At 40.4% G+C, this 18,270-nt stretch overlaps 1 protein-coding gene across 4 annotated transcripts in view; it reads left to right on the top strand.

Moving 5' to 3' along the window:
- col6a3 (collagen type VI alpha 3 chain) overlaps positions 1 to 18,270 on the top strand; it is an 86,646-nt gene that overhangs the window by 27,597 nt on the left and 40,779 nt on the right. For 2 of the 4 annotated variants that reach the window (XM_002932021.5, XM_031893669.1), the window contains exons 3-8: positions 1,782 to 2,381; positions 4,554 to 5,153; positions 7,493 to 8,083; positions 9,824 to 10,426; positions 11,384 to 11,977; positions 14,003 to 14,572. In XM_002932021.5, the coding sequence (XP_002932067.3) occupies positions 1,782 to 2,381; positions 4,554 to 5,153; positions 7,493 to 8,083; positions 9,824 to 10,426; positions 11,384 to 11,977; positions 14,003 to 14,572 (3,558 nt within the window). The remainder of the gene's footprint in view (positions 1 to 1,781; positions 2,382 to 4,553; positions 5,154 to 7,492; positions 8,084 to 9,823; positions 10,427 to 11,383; positions 11,978 to 14,002; positions 14,573 to 18,270) is intronic. The other 2 variants (XM_031893671.1, XM_031893670.1) reach the window with 2 other exon arrangements.

Raw genomic sequence — 18,270 nt, 5'->3', positions numbered from 1 at the left:
CTATGCCAGGAAATGCTAAGATGGCAATGAGGCTGTAATATTCATAAATGAAAATAAACAATTGGTGCTATAAGAGTTATACTCCTGAGCATAAGTTATATAGTGCAATGTTTTACAGGCATTGGTACATTTTCAACTGTTCCGTTTTTTGACTTCCATGTTGTAATGGAGCCGAAGTCTAGAAACATATGCTAATTTGCACATTGCCTGCCAAAAGCTTTGTTATATTACTCAACAAAGGAAGGATCAGAGTCATGAGTCAAAGAGATTTTAGGGATACAAGATTAAGAACAATCCCTCAAAAGCCTGTGGTTTATCTTGGGTTTAATGCAAAGATAACCTGGCACAATGGCTAATTTCCACTTGCAAGTGGGTAAAACCATGATTCTCTTTGAAGTATAATTTAAAACACATTTACAAAGCTTCTAGCAGTCATATCATTGAAGGTCAGAAAATGTTTCTCTGATTACAATGTTTGGAGTAGCTTCTTGTACACTGGGCTGGTCTTATGGATTGTAGGTCTTAGGTCATCACTGGCATTGTATAATTCATTAACATGATTCTGCATTGCTTGGTTGAATAATCGATTTACCAGATCCAGGTAACCCAGCAAGGTGACTAATCATCCATCTATTGTCCATTTTGTACCACTACAATAGAGACTTGACATGCAAATTAATGCATGGTTTGCCAAAGTTCATACATAAACCCAGATGGGGTTTTATTTATGCAAAAGAAGAGCTATCAAAGCTATATTACATTAGGCAACCAAAGTTCTCCTTTATTGCAGGTATACAAATAAAAACCTCTTGCCTTGATTAGGTCCATTGATGATCTGGTAACTCCTATCCTATCAGAATGCAGAACACTGGTGTGAAATGTCACTGTAATGCAATAAGGATGTTTTATGCAGTGGTTGCTGCAGATGTTATCCAAGAAAAGAAGCATTTATTCCTGCTGCTATCTACACACATTCACTTTTTACCTGGACAAAGCTTTTCACCCAATGTTATTGCCCTCAGTGAAGATAAATTTGTAGTAAATATCAGCATTTGTACCCATTGAATGATTGATTTCAAAGTATTCTGCAAGAAATGTTTGCCCTCCAGTTGCAACTAAAAGTTCTAGAACCCCACTCGGCAAAATAAATTTAGAGCTTTCTCAGTCTCAAATCTTGGTAAAGATACTATACTTTGTACATGTAAATAAGCATCAATCAGGACACCATTAGGGTCTCTAAACCTTAGGGCCATGCAGTAGCAGCTGCTAAATCTGTTGTCTTGTTGCTGTCCCGCTGCTAAACTTGTCCATTTCAGCAAAGTAGACTATGTAAAATTTTGACAATTCCAAGTCAAGTTCATTAGTCAGGTCCTGATTGGGATTCAAAATAGGCCCTGGCATTTAAAGTATGCAGAGGCCCAAACAGCCCCCACCAGCCCAATAAATAGTGACAGTGAATAGTGATAGCAACCCCTCTGGCATTTACCAGAATCCACAGATTGCCAGTCTGCCTGGTATCAGTGTGTGCTTATATCTCAGAAATCTAAACCATTGTGTAGCTGAACAGGAATTGGCAATGTCCATGGTAAAATCTGCAGCTTCCACTGCATCATGTTTCTTTATGGGGTTTCAGAGAAACATGTTAGTACTGCATGCAACCACAGCACATAAATTAAAACTTTCACCTTTGCATTTTTCTCTTCTCTACTTTCCTTTTTTTTATTTTATCTGTAAACTCTAAATCCACCGCAAAACCTCACTCCTCCATCAATTAACACCAGACTCAGCTGACTTGGTTTTCCTTATTGATGGCTCAAACAATGTTGGACGCAGTGATTTTTCTTATATCCGTGACTTCCTGGTGAACTATGTGCAGAGGCGTCTGGAGGTGGGGAGGAGTCGGATGCAAGTGGGAGTGGTACAGTATAGTGATGATGTCAAAACTGAATTTAGCTTGGCTCAGAATCCCACTAAAGGCCAGCTTGTAGAAGCTTTGAAGAACCTTCGCTTTATTGGTGGTGAAGAGGCGAATTTGGGGGCTGCTCTTGATTATGTTGTGGAGAATGTTTTCACGACAGCAGCAGGCAGCCGTAGAGAAGAAGGAGTTCCTCAGTCACTAATGATCATCACGGCTGGACCTTCCAGTGATGACTTCAGAGAGGCTACAAATGCTTTGAAACTAAACAGCATTATCACATTTGGAATTGGGGTGGAAAGGGCCGACATTGCTGAATTGCAGCAAATTGCAACAGACGAATCCTTTGTGTTTTCTACTCCCCAAATGCAGGATTTAAGCACCTTAGAGAGGAACATTGTTCCCTATATTAATGGGGTAGCACAAAGGACAATAGTCCTACAGCCCCCAACAACTATAACAGAAGGTAGGTAGGAAGATGCTTGTTGGCATATTGTACCCTTGCATTTTTCAGTTATGCTAACCATAAAATAAGCATTCAACTATTAGGTGCAATGCAGTTATTAGCAATTTAGCAATTGTTTGATGATGCACCAAATCCACATATTTTAAAGAAAACCAATTCTTTTCCCACCATCATGTTACCTTAAAATCCTACCTTCACCAATCCCTATAAAACATGTCTCTGGATCTTATGGACTCCATCCTTTGGATAGAGGGGGGGTAGAGGAAAAAAATAAATTGTTCCTCCTAACTTTCCTTTGCAATTTACCTTATGCCATTATCCTTATGCAATTGCAATTGACCTTGACTAGAAGAACAGAATATAGTTTGTTCATTTTTCTAAAAAGTTCATTTTTCTAAATGAAGCATCTCTAGAAAAATTCTGCTGTGTAAAAAGCAGCTGCAAAATTTGCCACATATCACCATATTTATTACGCTGTGTAAAAAACAGCGAGAAAATTCGCCACATATTGCCAGGCTTCACTGTGTAAAAAACGGCATAAAATCAGCGTCATTTTTTTAGGTGTTTTTTCTTCCGCCAGAACGTACATAAAATAATGGAGTAAAATCTGGCGTTTTGGCAGCAATCTTCTTCATTTATTTTACACTGATTTTTTACACCGTTTCTTCAGCTTAATAAATATGCCCCTTAGAGTGGCTTATGCTGAAATGTATTTATACAAGGTCTAAAGTGGTGTAAAGTAACAGCATCAAATCTGGCATTTGGAAGGTGTAAAATAAAACACACCTTGATTAATTTTTAACAGCTTTTTACATTATTTTTGTGAATTTCATTTTACACAGCATAATAAATAGGCCCCTCAGAATATAAAAAAGCAAAATAATGTATTATTTAAATGTAACAAAAATAAAGCCAGGGTCAGTCTCATGGCTTGTATGAAAAATTTAATGTGTAAAGTTCCAGGGTCAGTCGCATTATAGATCATCATGTCCTTGATCCACTTATCAGAAGCTATTGTCCTGCTTATCACAATCCGTTGTGCTCAAATATGCCACTGAGGGTGACCTTCCTGCATTGCCAAAGCAATGATGCCCACTTGCTCGGCAATAGGCAAATGAGCTAAAGTTTAAGAAGATCCACAGCCCTCTAGGTCATATGCACAACAGTTTGCCCTTATAATAAATACACTGTTATAGAAGTTTTATTAGTTCTTTTTTACCCTTTTCTCACCCTCCTGCTTAGTCAAATGAAAACCATCATTTCACTTCTAAAAGGGGTCACAAAAATAAAATATTAAAAAGCCTTAAAGTGATACTGACACTAAAATAGTACTTTTCAATATAGTAATGTACATAAAAAGTTACTTATAGGTCATGTTGATCATTTTTCAGAGAGGGCTGCTTTTTTAAGTAATTGTTGCTTGAAGTCCCCAAACCTGACTGTTTTGCCAACCTGACTGTCCCTTCTCAGCCTGTCAGTTAAAGTTTCTAATGCTAATGGACTCCTGCTGCACAAATATGGCTGCCCCCTCATAGGGGAACATGGAGGATCAGATAGGTAATTTAAAAGCATCAGGCAAATACTTTTAAGGCAAAATTATACATAGCATGGAAATACAATGTTATGATAGATGTTAAAAAAGGTTTAATTTTTGGTGTCAGTATCTCTTTAACAGTTGCTTAATTTGTAGTGATGAGCGAATTTTTTTCGACAGGCATGGATTTGCAGCGAATTCCCACATTTCGCCATTGGGTGAAACGGGACAGATTTGTTCATCACTATTAATTTGGCTATGAATCTTTTAAAACAGAAGGTAAATGGATACATAATTACTGTATATTCTATTATTGCTGTTGATTTAAAACCATACTGAACCACAAGGGATTTTTAGGGATAATGATTATAATTAATCCATGGCATATACAATTTTTATACCTTACTGTTATTATTATTACTCCAAATTTTGCGCAACAATTTTTTTTTGACATGCAACATTTCCGCCATTTTGTTGATTTTTTGCCGAAGCAAACGGGACAGATTTGCTACTCACTAGTTACAGCTGTAGCTGAAGTGCTGTTTGTCAACATCCTTGGTTCCTTTAGGTACTGGATTCTAATATTAGTGGTATTGATTGACTGTGGATGATAAAGTTATATTTCTTTTTTTCTTTAGTTGTTGAGGTCAACAAAAGAGACATAGTATTTCTGGTTGATGGGTCCTCTAATCTGGGAAGCAGCAGTTTTACTGCTATCCGTGATTTCATCAATAAAGTAGTTAACAGGCTGGAGATTGGTCCTGAGTCCATCCAAGTAGCCCTGGCACAGTATGCTCAAGATGTGAAGCCTGAATTCTACCTGAATTCTTACACCACCAAGAAAGATGTAGCTGCACAGGTGAAGAAACTGAAGATCTTGAACAGCACCCCCCTGAACACAGGTGCAGCCTTAAAATATGTGCAGCGAAATTTCTTTACTGCCTCTGCAGGTAGCCGTGTGGGAGAAGGTGTCCCCCAGCTGCTTGTCCTTATTACCGGTGGGCCATCAAGAGATGATATTCGCCAGGTCTCACATGAACTTAAACGAGGTGGAATACTGACCTTCACATTAGGATCCAAGAGAGCTGTAGAATCAGAGCTTAAAGAAATTGCCTTTGACTCAACATTAGCTTTCCGTGTCGATGAATTCAAGGCACTTCCTCTGCAGGGTATTCTACCCCAGTTGCTGACTCCTCTGAAAACTCTCACAGGAACTGTTGTAGAAGCTCCTGCCCCAGGTAAAACTTTCAATACAAAATTGATTTTAGGAATAAAAGTATTAGTTTATAGTATTTGCTTATAGCTAAAATGTTCGATATATACTGATTAAGTACCTTGTTTTGTCTAGTCTTATAAAATATCTTATCAAGTTCTCACATGCCAAAACCAGTGATCATAACATATAAATAGGGGTTTGAAGAATTGCTTGCTCTTATCAAGCTAACAAAGGTTAAATAAGATTTAAAAATGTGTAGTTTTGGTGTATACTCATTATTATGCTGTATATAATTAACCAAGCAGGTACAGAGTGCACTATATTTCAGTAAGATAAATATTGTATTAGGGTGGGAAGACCACAGGAAAACAAACTTGAAACATGCAGCATTGTAACTTTTCTCTGTTTCTCTATTCTTCAGACTTTTCTTAATTCCATTATGATTCAATTTGATGCAAGTTTAGGCAATTTTACGGTAATCTTATACAGAACACTGTTTCTGGAAGGAACAGCAAATCTAAACATTGAAAAGCCATAAAAGAACCCTGAGGTGCATAGATGGTTTAAATCATTAATAGCAGTATCAGGCCAACATTCACCACCTCTAACTATCTCTGTCATGGTCCTAGATTATGTCTGGTGTTTCCAGACATATTCCATGTAAGCCCCCACTTATATTCCAAAATTTGATCCCACCAACCAGCATTACAGACACATGATATATTCACAACACTCATGCTACTAAATCCTAAAAAAACTAGAGCAACAAATAAGTGCTCAACTCAAGTGACCATCAGGCGAATCATCTCGGGTTATTTAGACAAGCAAATAACCAGCCTTACTACATCTCCCTCTAGGGGAGACAAATATAGGCTGTGATTGGCTATTGGTAGCTCCTGTATAGCCTGGCAACCTACAGGAGGCTGTGTTTGGTAGTAAACATGTGCTTGCCTTCAAGCCAGTTATTCAAAAATAAGCACCTGTATTGAGGCCACAGGGAACAACATCCAATGAGTTTGTGAGCAACATGTTGCTCATGGTTGGGGATCCTGGCTTAGGGCAACCTTTAGGGTAAACACTCATTTGTGGCCCTATACATTCTTATAACTATGGCTGACTTACTGACACAGAACTTTTTTGAGGTAGTCCATTTTCAACCTCATAGAGGGGTTAAAACTAAAAGTTAGAAAACCAGTACTCTAGAACCTCATTTTCTAGACCAATGGACCTCCTGTTATACATTTATGAATGTAGAGTAAAAAGACATGGGTCCTCTAAGCAGGGTCGTGGTTAAAGAACAATTTTCTGATGAAAGAATAGCAAAGCTAATATTGATGGTAACAGTTAAAACAGTACCTACTGAATGAAAATGAACCAAAAAGCAGCTGAAATATCAGGCAAATTATCCATTTACTTTCAAATGAATCAAATTAGTAATGCCAATGATAACAAACCATATAAACTGCATACAAAATATCAAATTACACTAAATTGTTTTCCTGAAAGTCTAATAATAATTGGTTACGCAAGAAATCTGCCAGCTTGCTCTTAATTGAATTGAGATATTTATTATGTTTCAAACCTGTTTGAGAAGCCTTTCTGTATTCTAGATTCTAAGATTCTGCAACCAATCGTACTCTCACTGTTACTGAACTACAACTCCAAGTGACCCATAAGACACTGGGGACTGTAGTTCTATGGCAGGAAATTGCAATTGGTAACATATCTAACTTAAACTGAAACTTCCCTTTAGTGGGGGGTGAACAGTCTAATTTGGAGAAATAGCATTAGAGAGGTTTCTCTCATTAAGCTTAACTGTTTCCTTTACCCTACCTCATTCCATTCTGTAATACTTCCATCTACAAAGATAATTATAACATATATCCCCATGCAATATAATTAATCATGTAATATCTTTGGGTCACCAAGAATCCTTATCAAAACTAAACATAAAAATGGAACAGTATGTAAATACTGTATATTTAATATGTTCTCCAAATTTTGATTAAATAATACCTTTTGCATTAGAGGTAGCTCTATGATCTATCAGCAAGTCATGTGCTAGCTAGGAGTAGAACTCATCAACCCAGTTCTCGGTTCTAACCATAATTTAGTCTTTATAGCCTTCCTGGTGCTCTAGGAACGTGTAGTGATTATGTTAACGTTTTTATAGTTGATGGAAGGAATCACCACTAATTATGCTCATCTTTCCTTATTTTCTCTTTTTGCTTATCTTTTCCATATATTTAAGAGTTATGTGTCTACTTTATGTAAACACATGCAATCAACTATCTCGCCTTGTTTTATTTGCTGTGATGTCATGTCCGTTGTTTTCTATATTCCCCACTAAACCTTCATTAGTTAATCCAAGAGATATCGTCTTCCTATTGGATGGGTCAGTCAACGTTGGAAGTGCCAATTTTCCACTTGTGAGGGATTTTCTCATCAATGTAATTAACGGTCTTGGTGTGAGCAGTGAAGGCACTCGAGTTGGCTTGGCCCAGTTTAGTGACACCCCCAGAACTGAATTCTATCTAAATTCCCTAACTTCCAAACCTGAACTTCTAAACCGTATTGCACAATTGAGGCTCCAGGGGGGCAATGCCCTTAACATTGGCTCAGCCATCCAATTTGTACTTGAAAATCATTTTACAAGTGGTGCGGGCAGCAGAATCCAGGAGAATGTCCCACAGCTCTTGGTGATGCTAGCGGCTGGAAAGTCCTCAGACAGCATTCAGTCAGCTGCAATTCAGCTCGTCAATTCTGGGGTTCTGACGTTTTGCATCGGGGCCGGGAATGCTGACAAGGAAGAGTTGCAGAGAATTGCATTCAATCGACAACTTGTTTATGAGACGGATGATTTCAGCACCTTGCCTCAGTTAAGCCAAGAAATTTTAACACCTTTAACCACCTATTATAGAGGGCCAGTTACAGAAGTGACTGTTACTACAGGTAAACCCTTTACCATGTCATAGCCATGTGCTTTTCTCTGCTACGTAGGTTTGACAATTCATTTAGAGACCTTAAATAAGATACCAATATAAGTAAGGGTTACCTTCCATATATTACCATGTCAATGTTACAAAGTGTTAAGGAATAGCTTATTGCATGCACAAAGCATACCATTACTGTATAATTGCATAAGAGACTTTCTCCAATGAGCAATACAGCAATGCTCTTGCAAGGCTATCTATAGAGAATCTCTCTGATGAGGGAAACAATTATGGAAGTTTTACTAACACATTAGGGCTGATTCACTAAAGTGCGTTACTACAGTATTACCGCGTGCGTTAAGTCACACATTGCATGCGTTAATTTGCGTGCAAACGCATGCGTTAATTTTAACGCATGCATTAATTTGCTCGCTGAAATAACACTAACGCATGATTCACAAACACTTAGACGTGCTAAATGTCGCATTATTCTATGTGAAAATTAACACCTACTTGAGGCAGGCGGTAATTATAGAAAAGTACAGTTAATGAGCTTTTGGCAACACAATATGGACTTTGCAGTGGGATTTATTCAAGCCCTAGAATGATGCAGCCTCCAGTTTGCAGGGAAATGGTCATTTTCAGTACAGTAATTTTCCGCAAGTATTGGCATGTATGGCTAACATGGCGTGCGTTTATTTGCACGACTATTTATATACGGTGACTATTTATATGCGGCTACTATTTATGCGCGGCGACTATTTATACACGGCGACTATTTATACGCGGCAACTATTTATACGCGGGTGTTGATTAGCACATGTACCGCAAAAAATTAGACGCGCTAAAAATTTTACCACATGCTATAAATAGCGCACGTTTTAACGCACTTTAGTGAATTGGCCCTATTATCTATGACATAAGGTATTACCACTATATACATCTCTAATGGAAAAATCAACTGGATATTTATCATATTTATAAATCACTCAAATTCACAAACAAAACGCCTGTCATAAATAATATTTAATTGTCAAGCTCCAATTTGGGATAAAAACACAGGCAGTTTTTGAGACTCTGCAACTCTGAGCAGTCACTGCCTGAATCTCTGACCTTTTGCGATTTGATCCAAATTTACACAGAGGGATAACAATACTTTTTCATAAATATGTCATTAAGTAAATGATTCTATGGAAGGAGTGGTCATGTTGAGCCTATATTAGTGTGATTGAGACAATAAGGAGAAGACTATACAGACCATTCAAGCAGTAGGCTGGGATATGCCATTTGGCATATTTGCCAAAAATATTTGGGTTAGCAGGAGAGCTCACTGGGTTTTCCTTGTATCCTGATGGGTCAGTTCAACCCTGAATGTGGGTAGGTTTCTGGGTAGGATTTTAAGGGCATACAACTTACCTAATTTTTTTAAGGCACAAATCTGTATAGACCTCAGTGCCAAAAGGCATTTTGGGAGTTGTAGAAATGAATTGTACAGTTACAAATGGTCTATCAATTCCCTTTGTATAGGATTCCACAGGGGGTATGCAGGGATGTAGATAATAGTGTAAAAAATATATATACATTAGGGATACAACAAGCAGCATTCAGTTAAAGAAAAAGCAAGTAAAGGTCCATTGTGAGCAAGAAACATCGTACTTTGCCTTGTTATTTTTACTTTGTATAATGCCCCCCTTAAGTAAAAGTGTCAGTGTGTAACCAGAGAATCCTACTAATACATTGCTCTGTTATGTGTTAATAGTTGACGAAAGTGCCAAGCAAGATGTTGTGTTCTTGATTGATGGCTCCGATGATGCCAGATCCATTTTTCCATCAGTCCGGTCATTCCTACAGAGGGTGGCGGAAAGACTTGATGTGGGTCAGGATCGGACACGTATAGCAGTTATCCAGTACAGTGATACCGCCAGACCTGCATTCCTTCTTAATGCTCATGCTGATCGCCAGGGTGTACTTAATGCCATTCTAAATTTATCTCCCATTGGAGGACGTGTCTTAAACACAGGCTCTGCTTTAGACTATGCATCCAGAAATGTTTTTACCAGCACAGCCGGCAGTCGGGCAGCAGACGGAGTCCCACAGTTCTTGATCCTACTGACAGCTGGCAAATCTAGAGATGATGTCAGGAAGCCAGCTACAACACTAAAGTCCAGAGGTGTTGTCCCATTCTGCATTGGAACACAGAGAGCTGATCAGTCTGAGCTACGAGCAATATCTTTTACACCTGATTTTGTAATTGTTGTTCCTGATGCTACCCAACTGGAAAATGTTCAGCAAACCATCTCCCAAAGAGTCAGTAAGATGACCAAAGAATCAGTATCTACACTCATTCAAACAGCATCAGCTGGTAAGGGCTAGCATCAGTGTAAACATATTTGGTACCCTTAACAAATGCTTTGAATTTAACATAAAATAACCTATAAATGTGTTTCATGTGTAATTCTCTTTTAACCTTTTTTGCATTATAATCAGTCTATGTCTAAGTTTAAATATAATTCCTTATTTCCTCATGCAATGCATAGTCATAAAGGAGAAGGAAATTGTTGTCCCTTAGACATGGGGTATGCTGTATTGCAGTCCCTCTTCCCCCGCCCTTTCCTACTATTTTTTTTTTTAAAGTACCAGCATGGCGCATTGCAGCCCAGGAGGTGTATCTGCAAGTGAGGGTACTCTAAAAAATACAGAATGGAGAGTGCATATTGATGGTATTTGCATGTAACCATGCTACTACACTCCCCCATGGATGTCAATGCATCCATCCTGCATCTTCGGATGAATGGCATGCCGCTGCACCAACAGGGAACCCTGGAGCTGCCACCATCCAGGTTCTGGAAGTATCTCCAGGGTTCCAACAATTGGTTGAATTGATTGCAGAAGTAACACAACCCACATTTTGAAAATGCTACACACAGTGTACCCCAAGTTTGCGTCAAAACATAAACGCTAATAAATCGTTTTTGACACATCGGACACAATAGCAGCAAATGCACTGAGAAGCACACAAAATTACATTGGAATTATGGGAAAAAAATAAATTGTGTTTTGTATCTGAAATTGCAATTTAATCACTGCACTTGTGTTTAAAAATGACCTTTAGGATCTCTATGTGATATACATACAACATAGAAAACTGAAAATTAGACTGGCCTTGAAGAAGGAAATTGTCTTCCTCTTAATTGCAATTATTGCATTTTGCCTTTTGTTACTTTAATATTATATGGGAGCTTGCTAGGTATGCTTGTCTGTGCAGGCATAACTGCCACACTAAAATATCCTTCTAATGTATATTTTTCTCTTGTTGAAGGTGCCAGGAAAGATATTGTGTTCTTAATTGATGGATCAGACTTTGTGAGACCCAACTTCAGAGCTCTCCAGACATTCCTTCAGAGGGTGGTAGAGAGTCTTGATGTGGGTCAAGACAAGATACGAGTATCAGTTGTTCAGTACAGTGATTCTGCCAAGCATGCTTTCCTTCTTAACACCCATCAAGATCGCCAAGGTGTGCTTAATGCCATCCAGAGACTCACTCCTCTTGGTGGATCTTCCCTAAATACTGGTAATGCCTTAGACTTTGTCACCAGAAATGTCTTCACCAAAGCAGCTGGTAGCAGAGCAGACGAGGGTGTTCCACAGTTCTTAATCCTGCTGACAGCAGGCAAGTCCCAAGATGATGTCAGAAGTCCAGCTACATCACTTAAGGGCAAAGGTGTCATTCCATTCGCTATTGGAACTAACCGAGCAGATCAAAGTGAACTTCAAACAATCTCTTTCATCCCTGATTTTGTTGCATATGTTCCTGAAATCTCCCAGGTAGACACTGCTTATGAAACAGTCTCAGACCGGGTTGGTCAGCTGTCTAGGGAAGAAGTCATCACTCTGACACAGTCCGTTCAAACTGGTAAGATCATAAAACTGGCAAAACCACCCATTCTGTGGGAATATTACTTATTAGAGAATGTTTTAATAAAGATGTTTTTTTAATTCAATGTTTGGGTTTTCCAAATATACTTTTTTAATGCATGTACATGTCCAACTACAGTTTAGACAATGGGGTGGTTCCAGGCCAGGACTAGGATTTTAAAAAGGGCCCTGGCATTTCAGGTACACAGAGGCCCAAGTAGCCCCCTCCAGCCCACTACAGCAGCCCCTCTTGAATTTGCCACAATCCACAGATTGCCAGTCTGGGCCTGGCCTGGAGCCCAAAGCAAGGAATGGGGGATATCTAGCCTAAATGGTGATTAGGGTAACATTCAAAGTTCTTGATTTGCTGCTATTAAAATAACTGGATCTATAACAGGGTCTTTATAATATTGCTTTTACAAACTTGAATGAATTACTGCCTCTTTAGGATAATAAATGCATGTCAAGAGCATTTGGAGCTGATAATATATACACATTTTTAGCGTTCATAGTTAAATAATGAGTGTTCAAATACTAAGTGAGCAACACTATTGCAAAAAGGCAATAAAAAGTAACCAAAACCATGGCATTCTATTGATAAAATGCCCTTTCTGTGTATCTATTGATACAATGCATCAAGTAAATATTCTTATTACACTTGAATAACATCAGTCCAATATTACCACAATCTTTTCAGGGAAAACTATCTCATATTGCCTGAAGTCTGGAATGTTGAGAAGCACTGGAAAGCTTTTACCTCCATTTGTTTTGTCCACCATTTGTTTTATCAAGGCAAACTGTAAGATTTGCTTCCATTCAGCCACAAAAGCATTAGATAGGTTAGGCATTGATATCAGGATTAGGCCTGGCAGCCCATGTCTCAGTTCATCCCATTTTGGTATAAGAACAGTTCTTTTGCTGACATTGCCTCCTGACAGTTTAGAACTCGGCAATGAGTGTTTCAAATGAGGACATGTCATTGTAGAGTGGCCAAAAAATAAGACCAGATGCTTTTGGCCATGCAGTCAAAGGGTAATTTTGTTTTTTACAGTAACTTATATGTATGTGCTATTGCACAGCTTGCAGTTTTAGTCTATGCTGCCAATGTCTTCCAGGCTGGCCACAAGATATTACAGATCCCGTAGTATTCCTCCAACATGGAACCAGATGGCAGAAGAACCTATCAGCTCAAGTCACAATATGGTTAGGAGGGTACATAGCTGGACAGAGCTATAAATGGAACTTTCCCTAGCACAGTCTCCCTAGCTTTTCTTATATCCAGGACAAATCATGCATTAAGAGTTATCAAATTAAATTAGATCTTGCTACAGTTTGCCATGGCAATTTAATAGCTCTCTATTCACATTTTTGAAGGGCTTTTAAAAGGGCATTTTTAAAGGTTTTTTTTAAAGTACATATTTATGAAAGGGTGAAAGTCTGTTCAATGACACCAAAGTCTAGTACTCCCCTTTACATGACAGGAAATTTGAGGGAAGATATTGGGAACCAAGAGAACTTGCCAAAGTAATCATGAAGCCCCATGTTTATATGTTAGCAGGGCCTTACATGCAGAGGGGCTCAATTAATAGCCCACAAATCAACTGATCTCAATGAAAAAATGCCCATTGCATGCATAGGGAAGCCCCTGATCTGCCCCAGCCATGCCACAAAACCTTGAGAACTCTGTCCATGATCGACCCAAACCCTGCCCACTCCCTGCAAGCCATGCCCCTTTTGAGACCAAAAATCACTTCTTTCCATTTCAGGTCCCCCTCTACCATGGGGTCCCTGACTGCAGTACCCCTTATACCCACCGATGGCAGAACTGGTTACAAAACTTGATCAGAAAAGCCACATTCAGGGTGATGACCTTATAGGATGATATGTTTGCTAGAAGAGCAATGGAGAGGTGCCTACCTGTTATGGGTTAGAAAAAGTTATTGTTTCAGACTGACTGTATTTTTTAGAGGAACCTTACACTGAATTTGTATACACTTGTTTCTTGTCTATCTATTCATCCTAGGTGCAGCTCCAGAGGGCAAGAAGGACATCTTAATCATGTTTGACACTGCTAACATCGCTGGCAAATACCCCCTTGTCCGTGACTTCCTAACTGGAATTACTGAAGGCTTCAATATCGGTCCAGATGCCACTCGTGTTTCTGTGGCTCAGATGGGGGGCGACAGTGTGAAAGTGGAATTCAAGTTTGACACATATCCCACCAAGCAGGAAGTGCTAAATGCTGTGAGACGGATGAGATTGAGACAAAGTAAGACCCTTGACATTGGCTCAGCTCTTGACTACGCTCGTGAGAATCTCTTCACAGCAGAGTCTGGGAGTCGGATCAGGGAAGGTGTCCCACAGTATCTAGTTCTTCTGACTGCTGGAAGATCTTCGACTGGTGTAGACGAGCCAGCAGATAAACTGAGACAAGCTGGCATTATAACATTTGCTGTCAAGACATCTGATGCTGATGAGCTGGGAAAAATGGTTTTTACATTACCTGTAGGAGCCCTTACAGATCTGTCCACGGTCCACTCCCAGTTAATTAATACGCTGAATACCCTTACAGTGGAGACAACAGTATTTACCTGTAAGTAAAGTTTTACAATGAATTTGAATATGGTGAGTGGTGATAGCAATAGTTTAATTTTAGCAGATCTTTTTTCATTTTCTCAGGCTTCAGTTAGATAGGCTACTTGTAGCTGGCTTCATTGCATGAAGCAAGACACAAACAAGGACTCATATACTAGTGAAAAGTTCAATATGTGTTAGTGATAAATGACTCACAATTGCATGTAATGACACAAAGAACCAGTGGTAATTTCAGGGTTCTAGCGGAGTTGCATCACCAGATGTGATGTCACATATATTGGAAATGAATGCAAATGCAGGGGTAAAACCTGTTACCCAGCTTGTGGGTAATTTACTAAGATTGATTTGCACCAATATGTGGGCATTGCATGCAAGTTGCAGTGGATGCATATTAGCTGGTGCCTGCCTTTAGGCTGGAATTCTTGGAGAAAATGCTGCATTGTGGGTAAAAGAATAGCAATTTGCATTGGAATTTTGCTTTTGCACATTGTACAGAGTTTGTAAATGAGCTCTATGGTCCCTAAGTAATAGCATATTTTGGTCCCATAAAAAACAGTAAAACTCATCTGAACCCAATTATAGTGCATACAGTTGAACTGCAAGTAACCTGTTTTATACCACAAGCATACCTTACTGTATAACCAGTTAATTCATTATATGATGAGTTTCTTAATGAAGCAAATATAAAAGTAGCTGATAGGTGCAAAAAGGGAGAATTGTTTTCATACTTACCGTAATTCTCCTTTCCTGGTCACTCTCCATATCAGCATTACAACCGGGAGGCCCCTCCCACCCGCCTACCAATCAGACTGTCCCTCCCATAACAAAACCTTTAAGTACCCCTGTAGGTACCCAACTACCTTGTCTAATACCAAGTACCAGACTACAAGGGTGGGAAATGCTGGTATGGAGAGTGACCAGGAAAGGAGAATTACGGTAAGTATGAAAACAATTCTCCCTTTTCCTGGTCACTCCATATCAGCATTACAACTGGATGTACCAAGCCATGCTGCATGTCAAAAGGGGTGGATAAAATCACAGAGACTCAAGGTGACTGCAATTAATTTAATGAAGAGAAAGCAAGATGATATCCTGAAGCAAATGCATGACTACTGGAATCAGACAAGTCTAGCTGATAGTGCTTGATGAAAGTCCTGGCTGACGACCACGAAGCCACCTCACAAATCTGTGCCGAAGGAACCTCAGCCCAAGCCGCCCAGGAAGTCGAAACAGCCCTGGTTGAGTGTGCCCTTAAACCTTCTGGTGCTAGCTTGCCTTGAGCCTGATAAGCCTTTTCAATACAGATCGAGATCCATCTGCTGATAGTGGAAGTAGCAGCCGCCTGCCCCTTGCGATACCCTGCCGGGATGACAAACAGTCTATCTGATTTCCTGAAAGCTCCTGAGACCTCCAGATAATGTCTCAAACAAAGAACTGGATCGATCTTTTGCAACTTCTCCATATCCTGTAAATCCGAAGAAAAGACAGGCAAGGAAATTTCCTTCTTGAGATGGAACGTCGAGACAACCTTGGGCAGGAATGACTCGACTGGCCTCAAAATCACTCTGTCATGGAGAAAGGAGATATGGCCTGGACTGCACGAAAGGGCCTGCAACTCTCCTACTCTATAAGCTGAGGCTATGGCCAACAAAAATAAAGTCTTTAACGTGAGGAGCCAATTGGAGACTGACTCTAAAGGTTCAAAAGGTGACTTGGATAAGGCTTTTAACACCAAAGGTAAGCTCCACGGGGGAGGAGACTTGGCTTTTGGAGGTCGGACCTTGAGAACTGGCAGAAAAAATCTCTTGATCATGGAATCCTCAGCCCAGGATCTCCCCGATAGGGCAGACAATGCAGAGACATGAACCTTGAGGGTTCTATACTGTAATCCCTTGTCCAGGCCCTCTTGCAAAAAACCTAGAACTTGAGAAAGGGAGACCTCTTTCATCGGCAAGTCATTGTGGAGAAATCTTTCCCAGATTCTATAGTAAGCTGCTGATGTGGAAGGCTTCCTTGCCTTTAACAAGGTCTCTATAACACACTGAGAGAAGCCTAGCTCTGAAAGTCTTTTGTGCTCAACCTCCAGGCCTGAAGGGACAGAGCAGAAGGATCTGGATGAAGCAGAGGTCCCTTATTCAACAGGTCTCTCCTCCCGGGAAGAGGCCAGGTAGGATCCGTTGCTAGCTTCAGGAGTAACGGATACCAGGGTCTGCGCGGCCAGTTCGGGGCTATTAAGACCAGTTCCGCCCTCTCCTGAATGACCTTCAGGAGGATTCTGGAAATCAGGGGAAAAGGAGGAAAGGCTTAAACCAGACTGAAATGCCAATCCTGCAGAAGAGCATCCGTGCCCATTGACCCGGGGCAAAAACTCCTGGAGAAAAACCTCGGAATCTGAGAGTTGCGATGAGTTGCCATAAGGTCGATCTCCAGAGGACCCCATCTCTCCATCAGTTGCTGAAAAACCTGATGATTCAGAGACCACTCGTGACCTGAGACAGAGTTCCGGCTTAGGAAGTCCGCTTCCTGATTGCACACTCCAGGTAGATATTCCGCAGTCAGCAGAAAAAGTTTCCTCTCTGCCCAGGACAGGATAGGATCTACCTCCTGAAGTAGAGAACTGCTCCTTGTCCCCCCTTGTTTCTTGATATACGACACAGCTGACGTGTTGTCTATCAACAACCTGACTGAGGAACCCTGGAGGGTCTGAGAGAAGGATTGGAGAGCCAGCTTCGCTGCTCTGATCTCCAGGACATTGGATGGAACTCCCAACTGCCTGACGGGCCACCTCCCCTGAACCCACTTCGAGCCTAGGTGAGCACCCCAACCCAGGGTGGAAGCATCTGTGACCACGACTTTCCATCTTGGCTGAAAGAGAGGCATCCCCTGCTCCAAATTCTCCTTGGAAAGCCACCAATGAATCAAGGCCTTGAAGGGCTGAGAAAGCAGAATTGGCTGATTCCAATCCTTCCTGAATCTGTTCCACTGGTTCAGAAAGAGGCATTGAGCCGGCCTCATGTGCCAACGGGCCCACTTGGTGACTGGGATAGTGCACGCCATGGAACCCAACAGAGACATCAATTCTCTGGCTGGAACTTGTTCCCTTTGTACAAAAGTGCTTGCAAACTTGATGAGGGCTACGATCTTTTGGGGAGGCATGGAGACCGAAACCTTGATGGTGTTGAACCAGGCTCCCAAGTAGATCAGGGACTGGGATGGAACAAGCTGACTTTATTCCCAGTTCAGGAGCCAACCATGAGCTTCCAGAAAATGAATGACTCTGTCTCGATGGAGAAGTAAGACCTCTCTGCTTCTTGCTGAGAGAAGGATTTTGTCGAGATAGTGCCAAATGGAGATACCCTCCTTCCTTAAACTCACTATCAAGGTGACAAGAATCTTGGAAAAACCCCTTGGAGCCATTGACAGGCCAAAGGGAAGGCAACGAAACTGGTAATGCTCTCCTGCGATGCAAAAACGTAGAAAACGCTGATGAGCCCAGGATACTGGAATATGGAGATACGGGTCTCTCAGATTGATGGAAAGGAGCCAATCTCTGGGCAAAATGGCTGAGATTATGGAAAAGATGGATTCCATCTTGAACTTTTGCATGTTCATATGTTTGTTGACGGACTTTAAGTCCAGGATGGGTCTCCAACCTCCTGAGACCTTCTTCACTAGAAATAGAACAGAATAAATTCC

This window comes from Xenopus tropicalis, chromosome 9 (genome assembly GCF_000004195.4).
Source record: "Xenopus tropicalis strain Nigerian chromosome 9, UCB_Xtro_10.0, whole genome shotgun sequence".
Taxonomy (NCBI): Eukaryota; Metazoa; Chordata; class Amphibia; order Anura; family Pipidae; genus Xenopus; species Xenopus tropicalis.
Note: the sequence above shows the minus strand (reverse complement) of the source record. Positions and strands in the feature narration are given on the sequence as shown.